The sequence below is a fragment of the Hakea prostrata genome, chromosome 10 (genome assembly GCF_041222555.1).
Source record: "Hakea prostrata isolate BN-2017 chromosome 10, UWA_Hpros_2, whole genome shotgun sequence".
Classification (NCBI taxonomy): domain Eukaryota; kingdom Viridiplantae; phylum Streptophyta; class Magnoliopsida; order Proteales; family Proteaceae; genus Hakea; species Hakea prostrata.
The window spans coordinates 42,081,103-42,097,000 of record NC_142609.1 but is presented as its reverse complement, the minus strand read 5'-3'; the positions used below and the strand labels follow the sequence as shown (position 1 = coordinate 42,097,000).

At 36.9% G+C, this 15,898-nt stretch overlaps 2 protein-coding genes across 2 annotated transcripts; one reads left to right on the top strand and one right to left on the bottom strand.

The window, feature by feature from the left end:
• The first annotated feature begins 559 nt into the window (after nt 1–559).
• LOC149003106 (folate synthesis bifunctional protein, mitochondrial-like) lies at nt 560–6,700 on the top strand. The gene is made up of 3 exons (XM_089136323.1): nt 560–689; nt 3,425–3,569; nt 4,053–6,700. Exons 2-3 carry the CDS (start codon nt 3,503–3,505, stop codon nt 5,516–5,518), a joined length of 1,533 nt encoding a protein of 510 aa, XP_088992449.1. The 5' UTR covers nt 560–689; nt 3,425–3,502; the 3' UTR covers nt 5,519–6,700.
• Nucleotides 6,701–12,894: 6,194 nt separating this feature from the next.
• LOC149003105 (uncharacterized) lies at nt 12,895–14,879 on the bottom strand. Its single transcript, XM_089137734.1, has 4 exons — nt 14,233–14,879; nt 13,892–14,149; nt 13,556–13,735; nt 12,895–13,449 (listed from the first exon to the last, which is right to left on the bottom strand). Exons 1-4 carry the CDS (start codon nt 14,797–14,799, stop codon nt 13,366–13,368), a joined length of 1,089 nt encoding a protein of 362 aa, XP_088993860.1. The 5' UTR covers nt 14,800–14,879; the 3' UTR covers nt 12,895–13,365.
• Between the last annotated feature and the right edge of the window lie 1,019 nt (nt 14,880–15,898).

Here is a 15,898-nt window from a genome sequence, read left to right as displayed (position 1 = left end):
TGCCTCTCGCGCAGATTGTTTATTTTTTTGCCTGAAATTGAGAAGGATTCAAAACCCTACAGTCGCCTGAGAACAAACGAGCAAAACCCTCTACTCCTATGGTGGTCTCTAGCACATCGTCGTCTTCAAACGACGCCCAGGCATTAGCTTCTCCTCACTCCAACGGAACTCACACTCACTTCTTCGGTAAATGTTACTTCGATTCTTTTCAGGTTTTTTTGTCTCCGTCTTCTAAAGTGATTCTTCATGCTCAGGAATTCCCGCACTTAATTGATTTTGTTTCCTTCAGTATTCTTGCTATTTGTTTGAAACTGCTTCTTCATGCTCGGAACTTCAACGAAATATGCTCGAAACTTCAACGGACTTATTCTTGTAAATTTGATATATATCAAGTTTAAAGAGGTAAAATAAAAAATATTTATTTACACTTAAGTCCCTGCATTTTTATTTACAACCGTCGGATCTCCTATTGTATACGTGGCAAAATCGTAGTCATACCATCGAGGCATCGATACGTATCCAACCATTTCAAATTCGGGGTGTGGTGTGGTGGGGAAAAACAGGGTTTTTTCTTGTCTGGTGACGAGTTGCAGAAGGGGAAGAAAGGTTTCTCGTTTAGCATTTGTTGCTCAGTCGTCTTCCACTGGTTTCCAGTCTGTAGCTAATATCGATCTCAAGGTCAAGGCCAGGTGTGATCCTCTTTCCTTTGCTTGTCGTCATTCCTTCCCGATTCGGTTGGTTAGGTGTTTGTCTCTCTGTCTGGTGCTTCTTCTCTGTTATTGTTTTTCATCATGTTTTGCTTCTATGTTTAATCCTGCAAATTGTTTTGTAATTCCAAGAGTAGCGGGTTTTTCAAGGTACAAACTTTTCCTGTATCGTTCTAGAATTTTTATTAGAAGCATGATTACTCTTTTTAATTGTATTAGAAATGGGTCAGCCTGCACCACCTCTTTTGAAAAAAATGAACTGAAATTACATGTTGACTGAACTTCCACTCTTGTAAGCTGCTGTGGACCAGTCAATTTAAGAAAATTTGATTGTCAGATTAGGGAAATTTTAGTGTCAAACTTGTTTGTTGCTGGGTTTCATTTCCTCCATGTTCAATGATGAGGAGCTTACTAGTGAATACACGTTTCAATGAGGGTTCGTTTCTTGCTCTGTCAACTATTGAGGAGATTTTTCGGAGAAAAAATTGTAATATCAGTTTGCCAGGTAACTTCTGAAGACAATAATGTTTTGTTCTACAAAATTCAGAGGAAGATAGCCGAGAATAATGCATTTTCTTAGAGTCAGATTTTAGTTTCTTTCTCTCCAATCTACATGCCAATTCTACATGAATTCTTGATGTAGAGAGATTTCAAATCTCTGTCAGAGGAGGAAAAGAACCAGGCCATAAGTAGTACATGGTTCCCCTTTTAGAACCTTATGATGCTGGATTTTTACTGCTCAACCAAACCTGAACTGTTGGGGATTACTCAACCCATCCATAAGTGTAAGGCTGAGAACTCTTCCCACGTGTTATGATGAACAAAACTTAGGCTTTGTTCCAATGGTGCTGCAAGAAACAGAGCTACTGTGGGCAAAAATTTGATTCAGGTGATTGTCAAATTGCCTGTTATTGGTTTTTCTGATTAGTATACTGCATCCTGTTGGTGTTATATAAATTTTTTTTGTTGTATAGACTACAGATGTTGATAGCTCATCAAACAAAATATTGTGCTTTGCTAACATATGGTATTTGATAGCCTTTAAATGCTGCTATGGGTATCTAAGCTTGCCAAATTGGTTGGAAACTGTCCTTGAGTGCAAGTGACTTCAGAGTAATCCTGTTATTGGTCTCTGTGTGTGTGTGTTCTCAAGCTTCAATGCTTTTTCTGGATTGAACAGATGAAATGACTAAATTATTATTTTTATCTAATTAGTATTTATGTTGAGTTTTTTTCAAATTTTTTAGCATGTAGGTATAAATCATTTTAGTGAAGGGGATTTGCTGGTTCATCTTGCTCAACTTTGCATGTCTTTACTCCCCCTCCCTCTCTTTTGAGCCAAAATATTTTAAAGCCAAATACAAAACAAATATATTTGTCTTAGTTAAACATAATTTGCCTGCTGCTTATGCTCAAGCATCGTAGTTTTATTTCAATCTTCTTGAGTTTCCATTTGGGCATTGTAGAATTCATATTTTGTGGGGCAGTAGATATTTATCTTTTAATAATGAGGTCCTCTCTTCAATTCATTTTCATATAAAGATGGTCCTATTGAACTTCATGTGGTAATAATTTATCCTCTACGAGAGTTCTGTGGTCTAAGTGGGTTTTCCAAGTTCAGAAAGAACAAAAATATGCAGTAGAATGAAATCACATGGTTAAAAAGTGGTTATGAGAGAAAAAGATAAAAAACAAGATTTGGAAAGAATTTGAATATTCGGTTGTGATAATGAAGCTCAGATTTTTATGCTACTACTAAATGACAAGTGCAGTATCAGTAATGCAGTTAAATGCTGGGTTAAATAGGATTATCAACATAGAACTTTAGCTAGTACTGAGTGACACATGTTGATGGAGTCTTAGTTGAGAGTTAAACTTTAACTTTTATTTCCAGTGGCAGCATAGGTTTCTTTTTGTTTAATTCTACAAAGCTGCATTAAACCTATGAAATTTGGAGGGGATTTTTTTTTGGGGATCCTCATTGAATGAAAATGCTTAGTTGTGCTGCATAAGGCTTTGGGGACAGTTCTAATCTCTTCCTTTTCTTTCAATTCATCTTGGTTTCTCTCATCTCAGGTTAGTTCTTCTTCCCCTAGTCTCCTCCTTTCATCCATTCTCCTTTTTCCTGTTCAGTTCTTTACAGTACTCTTTTGGGGCAAAATATCGATCACCTTTGACCACATTCCTTTTATTCTGCAATTGTATGATGACATGCTCCTACAACTAAAACCCTCCGTTTGGTTCTGTCAGACCTGCAAGTTGTGTGAACTCAACACATCTTCCCTAGTTCTGCTGTTCCCACCACACAAGATTTTAGTGAGTTCGGGCCAGTGGGGGGGATACTACACACGGGCATCAACCGGAGGGAGTTTCATTTAGTCAGGGGCTGGGCTTTCATTTCATGGGGCCTATGTGGCACCAGGAAGCATTCTGTTTTCATTATGTTGTTATATCGGGGACTATACGGGTGACATATATCATTAATCAACCCCTGACAGTGCCGAATAAATAATAAAAAAAAGTAGATAAACAGGAGGAACAGAAGAAGAGGAAAACAAATACGTTAAAATGCTATCATGGTCAACATAGGTTAAAGGTGAGTTAATGTTGAGCAATTTTAAGATTAGAAAAATCTATAGAAGGAATGAATATGAAATGTAATGTTTGGATTTCATATTGGTTAACAATTGCCTGAACTTCCATGGATTTATTTACAGGCTGGTTGACTTCATCATCAATTGCCCTCTTGCACTCGTGACTTTCAGGTTCTTGAAAACCACCTGCGGCAGTGTGGCATGAACATTTTCAAGCAAATAGTTCGGTCTAAACTTCATTTTAGAGGAATCAGTGATTGGCCTAAAGGTAATCTTCATTATTGTCTTGGGTCGGGTTACTGTACTGCAGTTTATTTTGATGCTCAACATTATTTTGGCTCATTCTAAGATTGCACCATAGAGAAGCCCCGGTGGGTTGTTGGCTGGACCAGCTGGATCCTCTGCATCAGGTCCCCAGTGGTTCAGATTCTTAGTCATATGCATAGAACCATTGCACCCATGATATATATGTCGGTGCACAAAGCTAGTAATCCACTTCTATGGTGCTACTCAGGAATTTTGTCTGCTGTGGTAATCATCTGATGGTGGCTCATGTAAAGGCATACATAATTGTGGTTAAACTCCATATGTATTCCTTTTGGTACTTCTCAGAATAAATGCAAAATTTTACTTCTTGCAATTTATTAGGTTGTAGAGGTACTCAATTTTAATCTTGGATTATGCTAGAAAAATAAAGGTTTTTCACTGAACTATTTACTGTTAATCTTGGTGTTGATCTTTCATCTTGCAGTAACATATTGTTCTTTCCTCCATTCATCGGCAACTTCCTCAATTGAAGTTCATTCTCCAGAACAGGAAGTTGTAATTGCTTTGGGGAGCAATGTGGGTGATAGACTTCATAATTTCAATGAAGCATTGTGTTTAATGAAGAAATTGGGAATCCAGATCACAAGACATGGATGTTTGTATGAGACAGAGCCAGCCTATGTTACTGATCAGCCATTGTTCCTCAACTCTGCGGTTAGAGGTGTTACCAATCTTGGGCCTCATGAATTATTGGCAGCACTTAAGCAAATTGAGAAAGACATGGGCCGAACTTCTGGGATGAGGTATGGCCCAAGACCAATTGACCTAGATATATTGTTCTATGGGAATTTCAAGATAAATTCTGATATTCTTACTATTCCACATGAGAGGATTTGGGAGAGACCTTTTGTAATGGCCCCCCTCATAGATTTACTCGGACTGGCCACAGAAAGTGATGTAGTGGCAAGGTGGCATTCCTTTTCCAAGCAATCTGGAGGACTTTTTAAATCATGGGAGAAACTTGGTGGTGAATCCCTCATTGGAAGTGAAGGACTTAGACGGGTTATGCCTGTTGGAAATCATATATGGGACTGGTCAAAAAGAACCCATGTCATGGGTGTTCTTAATCTGACTCCTGATAGTTTTAGTGATGGTGGAAAGTTTCAATCTGTGGAAGCTGCAGTATCTCAGGTGCATTTGATGGTCTCAGAAGGGGCTGATATTATTGATATTGGTGCACAATCCACACGCCCATTTGCATCTTGGATTTCTGCTGAAGAAGAGCTGGAGAGACTAATACCTGTCCTAGAAGCTATTCTTGAACTACCGGAGATAGAGGGGAAGCTCTTATCCGTAGATACTTTTCACTCAGAAGTTGCACTGGAAACAATTAAGAGAGGGGCTCATATTATCAATGACGTATCTGGTGGGCAGTTAGATTCTAACATGCTTAAGGTTGCTGCAGATCTTAAGGTTCCTTTTGTAGCAATGCACATGAGGGGGGACCCTTGTACCATGCAGAATGATGAAAATTTACAATATGAAGATGTATGTATCCAGGTTGCTTCTGAGTTATATTTGCAGGTCAGAGATGCTGAATCATTAGGAGTCCCAGCATGGAGTATTATTATTGACCCTGGAATTGGATTCTCCAAGAACAATGAGCAGAATTTGGACATCCTTATGGGTTTGCCTACCATTCGACAAGAGATGGCAATGAGGAGCTTGGCTGTTTCTCATGCGCCCATACTTATTGGACCATCCAGAAAGAGGTTCTTAGGTGATATTTGCAATCGGCCCAATGCCACCCAGAGAGACTCTGCAACAGTTGCTGCTGTCACAGCAGGGATTTTGGGTGGTGCAAATATCATTAGGGTGCACAATGTTAGGGAGAACTTGGATTCTGCAAGGCTCTGCGATGCATCACTGAAGCATGGAAGAGCTCCATGATATCATGAATTCTCAGAAAATGGGCTGGGTTTACTGTCTTTCTATGAGCTGGGGATGTGAAAGGGAAAGAGACACATGCATACCCATTTGTTCATCTGATCTTTTTCTCAGTCCAGCTTTCCTTGTTCTCTGGAATCCCTATCAAACAGGGTCCCTGAAGGAAGAAAAGCAAGCTCAGTTAGCAGCGAGAAGACTTGTAAGTTTTGATTAGTTAGTTCTCAGAAGGTCTACTGGCTGATCCATCACCTAAACCTGGCTGGGGCAGCCCACTTATTATTGCCACAAGGTATGTCAGGTGGTCTGAACCTTGGTGAACAGGCAGACCCAAAAGCCTTCGGAAAAGTGTTTGTATTGTATCCCATTCTTTATACAGTTTTACCTTTTAATTATTTTTTCCTTCATTCCCAGATCTTAATAATGCATTTGAATAACATTTTAGATGCAAAGTGCTGGTTCTTAGTTCTTCCTACCCTAATCTTTTGGCCACCTCAAAAGAGGATTCGGGGTCACTTTGTTGCAACTTTAGGGGATCTTGGTATCAACTTTTAGGTATAGGATTCTTTCTCTGGTCATTTCATTGCAATATTTCATTGGAAGAGGAAGAATTGTGTTGAAATAAGGAAAGAGAACTTTATAATATCCGTTGCATACCATCTTTGGATTCACATTCACAACCATTAAAGAAAACAACAAATCTACACCCACAGTTCCTTAATAGTTATATGAGCTTTATACATAATGGTTCAGAACGCCCCACGCTTATTATGGAATCACCTGACACATCAGTAGGGCTAGAATTTTGAATTCAGACCCATATGAACTTACAGACAGATCAAGACAATGATCAGACCAGCATGGCCAATCCTGGGATTACAAGTTGTTTCCAGCCACCAGCTCCATTTCTCATTTCAAAATCTCTATTCAAGTTGTCCCCAGAAAAATTGCTATTCTATTAAATTGCGTAGCAATGTGAAATGAGGGCTCTGGAAAGATAAGATAAGGTTTGCTGCTCAGCCATTCTTATCCTCAATGGTGTCTTTTTCTTATCTTTTCTGAAATCCTTGGTTTTGACTCTTTCTCATGAAGATATCCTCCTGGCCACACTGAATTTAAAGCTCATTGTTTCTTCAGTGATTGAGACAAGTGTTGATCACCCTCTTGTAGAAGACAACCCACAGGTGTGAGCATTCATTTATGTGGAAGATTCTAACTAGCCCATTTATTGCTTAGGTCAAAAGCTAGCTGCTTTATTGAGTTGGAAGTTGGAACACAGTATAGCATTTATTCTTCTTTTAAAAAGCAAATGGCATAAATTCTTCAACAAAGAAAATACTAAATAATGATACTCCAGATTGTCATCGAATGATCTTAGATCTTTTCACACCATCCATATTGGTTTGCTTTGTCAGCTCTTCCTTAAAGATATTTAAAGAGAAATAAGAGAATCTTCTTTAGAAAGTTTAATGGAACTAAGTAAGCATCAATTTGCCGACCACCCAAATCTCCCCAAACTTATAAAAGGACCCAGAAGGAGCTAAGAGGTGACATGTTAACCATAGCTTCCTAACAACTTCTAATTGCTTAACTAAGAGCTCAAATCTGCTGTTTCAGAATGTCTAGTAAGTCACAGACACAAGAGAAAGAAATGAAGGATCAAGCTCCATCAGGTTCCTTATATACTATGGCCTTTTTCTCTGTTAAGAGTTGATTAATTTCTGGATTAACTGAGGGAGGATTAATTACTTGATCTCTATATGTTGCATGCAGGATATCCTAAAGAAAATCAAACTGGCCCAAAGAAGAAATGTTGCCCTCGTTCTAAAAAGAAAGGTGACAGAGGCTTCATTGAGGGATGGTAAGTTTTATTAATCCTTAATTATATATCATTATTCTGATTAAGATATATTATCATCTGCAGCTACTAACTGCTGTTGTTTTCTGTTGATATCTATTGATCCTGCAGCCTCTTTGCTTTATGTTGCTGTTGGATTTGTGAAGAATGCTGTTAACTGAACATTAAAGGTTGTGTTATGCTAGTTTCTCTTAATATACCATATCGGAGCTGGTTGGCGTATTTTCTCTTTGTTCATGTTGCTTTTTTGGGTTTTATGTTATAAGTAATATTATAGTGTTCGAGTCTGATTCCTCTACCCTCGACCTCTATCTGTCATCACCATACCTTCAGGGGATGTAAAAGTTAAATTTTTTCCTTGTAATGATGAAGTGAATACTATGTAATTTAAATGGGTATTTGTGTTGCCCAATTACCATGATTTGAATTTAGATTTTGGAGTAGTACTCCTACTATAAGATCAACCTTGCAGGCATTCAGATTAGGCTAATTTGATTAAGATTTTTCTTTTTAGGGTAAGCATTAATTAATACTGTACATTGAGTCTAGATTCTCTCCGCCCAAACTCGTCGTTCCCTTCTCTTCTCGCCGTTCTGAATGGACGACACATGACCTACTCACGCTACACAAGTAATCCAGCATAGAAGGTGGGAGATGGAGAATCAATCTATCTGATTGGAGAGGATTTGGATCATTGATGGCAACATCTCATTTGGGCAACAGCCATCCCAATTAAGGGCCCCATGATCATGCAAAATTATTTAAAAAGACAAAGAATAAACAACACAACAATGGCATATTCTAAATCCCCAACATTAAATTCTCAAAGAAGCCAGCCATCTTTTTGAGAAGATTACAAATGTTCTTCAACCGTGGAGGGTGGACAGAAGTGAAAAAAGTTGTCTTTCTGGATTAGAGTATTATCTCGCTTTCTCCATAAACAAAACCGGAACTTACAATCTTCAAATTAGGATTTCAATCTTCTAAGACAGATTAAATCTGAACTGGGCAATTGGTGGGATGGATAATTGATACATATGATTTTTTCTTTCATGGTAGAAATATTGATACTTGATAAATACAATATATTAGGGCAATACAATATATTAGGGCCTGTTTGGTTACATGACTCTGGAGATTTCAAATATCTAGAGATTTCAAATTTATGGAGTTATAATTTATAAAATTAGATGTTTGGTTGTGGAATGAAATCTGTGGATTCATCCTAAAAAACTATTTGATCGACGTGATTTTTGTGAATGAGCAAATGTATAGCTTTTTTGAAATATCTGGATTTCACCCGTTACCTATAAATCTACATATTCACGTTTTAGGGCCTGTTTGGTTACATGAGTCTGGAGATTTCAAATATCTAGAGATTTCAAATTTATAGACTTCAAATCTATGGAGTTATAATTTATAAAATTAAGTGTTTGGTTGTGGAATGAAATCTGTGAATTCATCCTAAAAATTTATTTGATCGACATGATTTTTGTGAATGTACAATTGTATAGCTTTTTTGAAATCTCTGGATTTCACCCCTTACCCATAAATCTACAGATTCACCTTTTTACACTAAAAACGTGAATCTGTAGATTTCATGAATCTAGAGATTTTTACAACCAAACGGGTATAATTCTCACATTCATGAATCCAGAGATTTGAAATCTCTAGATTCATGTAACCAAACAGGCCCATTAGTGAATCTCTAGATTCCATGAATCTAGAGATTTTTACAACCAAACGGGTATAATTCTCAGAATCATGAATCCAGAGATTTTAAATCTCTAGATTCATGTAACCAAACATGCCCTTAAATAACCTGAGGAGCACTTTGGTCCTTTCACATGTGAAATGTGAACATACTTAACAGCGGCTAACAGTGTTAGTCTGCTTGGGACCCACATGTAATATATTGCATTAAGAGAACCTAAAATTAGTTTATGATCCACTAAAGGAACCCACACATAAAAAATTCTAATTTTTATTATAAAAATATAATAAATACTGTTTAACTACCATGACTTTTAAGGATTGGGGTGGGTTGAATGTATGTATAGAAATAATTCAATCCTTTTTTGGTAAGATGTGCAAAGAAATATTCCACCGACCTGAGTAAAGCTAAAGCAACTATAGTATTTATATCATTTCTAGATGCGAGTATTAATTGAAACTTGAAACGTTATTATTGATTTGGGGGTGGATACAACCATCAAGTACATCTTAAATAGCTTTATTCTGAAAGATCTGAAAACTAAAGATTGAACCAAGAAAATTTTTTTTCTTCCTTTTTAGGTAACCAGCAAAGACATTGAAAGATGTGGACAACACACAATAATGGCATATTGAATTCCAAACAAAAACATTAAAAACCCATAAAGCTCTATGATGAGTCGTATGTGGGTGCTATAAGGTCCACGAATTACTTTATCTCCTCATTCTTTAACCATTCTTTAACCATGTATGTTGAAGGTAGCATATATTATGTTTAAACTTAAGAAAGATTGTCTGTCACATTACATAAACTAATGGGTCAATAATCTGTCATCATGCACAAGGCAGATGATTCAGAGATGAGCACAATATGGGCATGGTTAAATATGGGCATGGTTAAGTTTGTGAAAGAGAAAAAAAAACTAGCAAAAAAGGCTGATCTACAACTACAAATTATTGCTTTTGAGAGGATTACAAAAGCTTTTGAGAGGATGAGTTGTTCTTCAATCATAGTTGAGACACTACTCTAGTTTTATTTTGATTTTCTCGATATAATTGAACTGGTTTTTCTTCTCATAAAAAGGGGGAAAAAGGTGCTTCAGACATGAATAATGGTGGGCAGAAGTCAAAAAGTTGTCTTCTTGGATTGATTTATAATTATGTCACTTTCTCTAAGAAAAAACCAGAACTTACAATCTTCAAAGGTTGATAATTGAATCTGAAGTTGACAATTGGTGGATGGATTATTGATACACATATCGATGTTTAATGAACTCCATTATAACCTTGGTGTTAACCTATGTGAGTTGTATTTGATTTATGTTTTAATATAGTTCATTAAATTGATTACAATCTAGGAGAGTCATCTACAGTCCAATATGTCCATTAAAACTAGCTAGCGATTCATGATCAATCCAAGTGTAATTGTCCATTAAAGTGAAATCTAGCTAAAAGAAATCTCTAGCGATAGTCATGATTCTAAAATAAATACTCGAACTGATAAAAGTTTTGAATTGAATTCCGGATTCGTGAATCACTGTTTCCCCCCCCCCGCCCCAAGTTTGCTTCCAAAGATTAAAATACAAGATTTGAAGAGCTAGCTTCCTCAAAATTCCTTGTTTTTGATCAAGTTTTTCTCCAAAACTTCACATGAAGATTTTGATAATTACTTGCAATGGTGTTGCTCGGAAGCCATATTAATCCAAAATATTTAAATCATAAAATCCTTGGCCCTAAACCTAAAACCCTAAATCTTAAAAACCCTGCATTACCTAAGTTATAAAACCCTAAATCCAAAACCTAGAAAACAAAACATTAAACCATAGAAATCTAAATCTCAAACCCTAGCAATTCTCTAAACCCTCTTATAATCCCTATGGTAGCCTTTGCCCTCAATTCTTTTTATTGTCCCTTTTTTTTTTTTTTTTTTTTCTTTTGGAACGGGTAATTTATATTGCAGGTGAGGGTGATTACATATACAATTGGGGAGAGTCGAACATTAACCTCTTCACTAAGAAGTGTTGGTTAGTACTAATTAAGGGATGTTAATATCATTTTACTGAATCTGTCCATATATAAAAGCAGACTGGAAAAACCTAACCCAAATGAAATCCAAGTTCTTACAATTAAAAATGAACAAGGTGGATTCTATTTACATCAATGTCTGTGATAATGAGAATGTAAAGAAGAACAAAAGTATAATACTTGGATTTAAAACTACATCAAATGTTGTATCTAAACCGAATATTCTGTTATGCCTTGTCTTTGTTTTGTTTCCCAATAAAGATAGAATTAGATTAAAATAAAGAATGAAACAAAAGATACACATCATAGAACTCCTGTTACATCAATCTTTGCCAAACCCAGAAACCCTTGAAACTTTGAGATCCAGAGATAGTTTTTAAAAATGGAATGCTCTTGTGGGTCATGCACACACACTTTGTGATACTCTTCTGAACATACAGAGACACACAGAAACCACTCTTGTAGCCTTGTGGCTCATGCAGGAGAAACCAGCTCAGACCTCCCGTGCTGCTCGTGAGCTTTCCTGTAGTTTTTGGGAGCTACTTTCATACCTGTTTATTTATTCTACTTCATTTCCACGTTGTAAATTTATCCATTTGTTTTTTGTCTTGGAATTATAGTTGAGATCTGCAGTGAAATATGATATTCATTTCCCTCCTCTCTATTTTACTTCCTTCACATCAAAGCATGTAACATAAGAAATATTATCTTCCTTTAATCTATTGTCTCAAAAGGGAAAAGAAATATATTCAAGGTTTCTGTGTAAGCTACCACTAAGCATCATCTTTCTATTTTCATCTTTTTCATTATGTAATAATTTTATAGTATTTTACAAACTTCTAAGCATTTCAGTTGGCTTATTCAACCCTTTTTTAAATCATATTTTTGCTAATTTAATTTATATTCAATAATCATTTTTTATAGATTTTCAGTTTTACTCCCCATTACCCAATTCAATGCATGCTTAGCATTGAATTTTTTGCATGTCGGAGGTGATGAATTTGGAGACAGCTGGTAGGTTATTCTATATATTTATATATGCGAGAAAATTAGGTGTTCATCAACTTCCAAAATTTTGTGCACAATGGTTAGAACTTTGTCTGCCATTAGGGTTGCAATAGGTTTGGATTAGGTCAGGTGCTTTAAAAATCCTGAACTGATCATCTTAAACATATCTTAATTTTAATCATGATTTTAGTTCTGTGGTCAGGTCAAGTTCAGGTTGAACACTTAATCCCTAACTCTGATCCTTACCATAATCGCAAAACAAAAAACATGCCATCCTGGCCAAACCTTCATAACCATATTTCAAGACTACCCAATTTTGAATACACACTTGTTCATGCCTAATTTGCTCTAGTGATTGGGTACTTATTCTAGGAAAAACAAACATTCATCTCAGGTTTAATTACCTAGAAAAACATTATGTTTAACTAATGCAGTTTCTCGCTAACATAAAAAAAGGTGGCTCGTGATCTGACTTTCATAATTGTGTAAACTCAGTCATACTGATTGTTATATCTGATGCAAATTCTATTACATGACTTTAAAGTTGGATTCACACTAATATATTTTGATGAATGATTCAGATGACTCAATTCCTGAGATCTGTTATAGAAGCAGAGGACTTGATTCGATAGATCAACCTATTTACCTTATTAGAACTCTATAAACATGTACCATATGTTCTCTAGTTTATTAGGTTACTGTAAGATTGACATTTTTGCCTTTGGCTTTTGGATGGGAGTTGTTATAATTGATCGGCTGAGCGATTGCTAACCTAATCTTTTTCTTACACAGTAAAAGTTGTTTTTCTTTGCATGTAGACATAACACCCGACGTTGTGTGTGAACTATGTTAAATCTTTATATTCCTTAGATTTATTTTGTTTGATTGTTGATAATTTCTTGATGTTCTTTCTATTCTAACACTTGGGTTAAAGTGATAACTATTCAATTTTCACTCAAAGCACTGGAAAATAATAGACAAGCATTGTCCTAAGAATTGAGGAACAGGATGTCACATTTCCGTACACGATCATCCATTTCCAACTCGGCTACAAAGTTAAAGTAATGCCTTTCCAGAAAGTTAAAAGCATGAAAACAAGTACTCAACCCCAACTCAACCCAACCCTTGAATCATCACTCTCAAACATAATAATAAATTTCTGAAGTGACACTGCTGCTGTGATGAGTTCTTATTGAATGAGATCCACAGATATTCTACTTCATGGTGTTCTCTCCATCTTAGTCTAGAATCATAGCAGAAGTCCTAACTTTGCTGCATTTGTTCTAAATTGTTGCAGAAGTTTCTCTTCTGTCATCACTCCCTTCTTCCTAACCTGCAAATATGAACACAAAAAAAAATATATGTAAAGAGATTTATAAACAAGAAGAAGAAAATTATTTTAATTTATGAAAAAAATGGAGCTTGGGCTAGGGACATACGCGGAGAAAAGAAGTAGTGAGCATGTGAGGAAGACCATCAAGCTGGTCAATTGAAGCACATGTAACATGCAAACCTGCAAGCATTTCAATAGCTTTCTGCACTAAACCAACTGCTCCCACAGCTTTATTGCAACTAATCTTCAGTATGAATCTCTCTTCATCCAACATTGATGCTTCCATCTGTCATCATATGAACTAGTGAAGTTAACTAACCAGAAGAAGAGAGACACAGAAAACTTGTTCAATGGAAGCACTAGAAGAGACATCAAAAGAGGGGGCAGGGATCATTTTCACAAACACAATTGGCCCAAAAGGATTGTGTTAATGGACACTGACCTTGGTTACTGTGGGAACTAATGCATGTCGATTGGAATCAGGAGTAACAGTAGTAGTTGCAGGCGGTGGAGTTTCATCTTCCACAATGGTAGTACAAGATTCCTGATCACCTGAAGAAGATGAAGAGGAGGAGGTGGGTATAGCAGCAACCATTGATGGATTAGAGTTCAGATTGAGTTCCTCTAGCTTGTTCTCTGTCTCTTGCAATACATTTTGCAGATAAGCAAAAGCATCAACCAAAATCGATCTCTTGTCCATCTGCAATGCCATCACCACACATTGTAATAGACTCTCTTAGAATAAAAATTTCTAAAAAGAAAATCTTAGAAAGTGATTCTAACCTTTGTGATGTTGGGAACAAGAGATCTGAGTGTCATAAGCTGTTGATTTAATCTTTTTCTTCTCTTCCTTTCAAATACCAGATTCCTGCTTCTTCCCTGTTTAGTTTGTTTCTTACCATCACTTTCTCCTTCCCCCTCATCATCCTCTTCCCCATCTGCTTCCTCTTCTTCTTCCTCCTCCTCCTGTGGTTGCTCTACTTGCTGTTCTTGATGATATCCTTGTGGTGAAGCTTTTTGGTGTTGTTGCTGATCCAGTTCTAGATGTTCCAGTAATAACTCCTGTCCTCGTTGAAAATCCTGATTTTGATGATTAACAGAATAGCAGGGCAGCTCAGCAAGATCTTCAACAGCTTGGCTTTGTTGGGTTTGGAAATCTAATCCATCAACATTAATTTCCAAAGGAGAAGCAAAGAGATCAGAGTCAAATCCTTGCTGGCTGAGATCCCACCAATACTGATCAAAACTCGAAGAACCCATATCACCGTTGCCTGCAGGTGGCCAGTAATTCGAAGAATCTTGAGCTAAGAACGCCTCTAGATCTTCCATTTCTGCAAAACGACCATCCATTTATGGTTCTGTTCTTGCTTCCGAGCCAACCCACTAAAGAAAAACAGAGAAGATGAGCACATATACATTCACTCACTCCGTCCCTATATATATAACTACACTTCAAATATTGATAAAGTAATGGGTTCAATCACTAATCATGGAATATTTTCAAATAAAACTACCCCTAAATATAGATAATGGTAATGGGTACCAATCACTAAATCATGGATATTTTTCTAAAATTCGATGACTTAACATGTGAATTATGGGCCCGCGACCGGCGCGGTTGGCCTCCGCCGGCCGGGGCCCCCGGGGGCTCTTCGGGCCCCTGTGAATTATGTTGCTTTTGGTTGTGAATTAGGTTTCGTTATTAAGTGTAATAATAATAATAATAATAACAAAACTATGAAACGCACCGCGGCGCCCAGGGCTAGGTGTAGGTTCAAGATCACTAGTGAAGATTCTCTCTATCTAACCTGCTAGTGTAAGTGTGAGACCCACACTATTTTACATGATGAGAAGAATCTTGTGAGCGTAGATCCCACTACCTCGTGTGAGTTTGAGGGATCGGTCAGACGGACATGTTGGGAGGAGAGGATCTATACTTCAAGATTACTCCAGATCCTCTCCATCTGGGTGGGCTGTTTGCCCATCTTTCCACCCTCAATGTGGGTCTAACATATATGGGTGTGCCCATTTGTGAGGGTGGGGAAATGGGAGGATGGGCGAACAGGATCTACACTTAAGATTTTTGCATCGAGATGGATTAAAGTTGAAATATTTTGGCCCTGGTTGGATCCTCCACTCGGCCAGAGGTAGGATTTTATCAATAGAGGGGAGCCGTAATAGTAGCTATCCCTTGATCTCTATGAATTTATCCCTTGATTTTTTTTTTTTTTTAAGCAAGTGTTGATATTTCACGCATGAAAAAAAAAACTAGAGAACCAATCTATAAAGAAATTCAAAAAAGTTAGATGAGGCCACAGCCCTTAGATCCTAGGGATGCTCTATCTCAGACCTGTACTCTATCTTTGTGGTAAAAAATTATACTCCCTTCACGTACCTCCACTATATATTCCAGAGGTAATTCATCTACGTGCTTAATGACAATTATCCC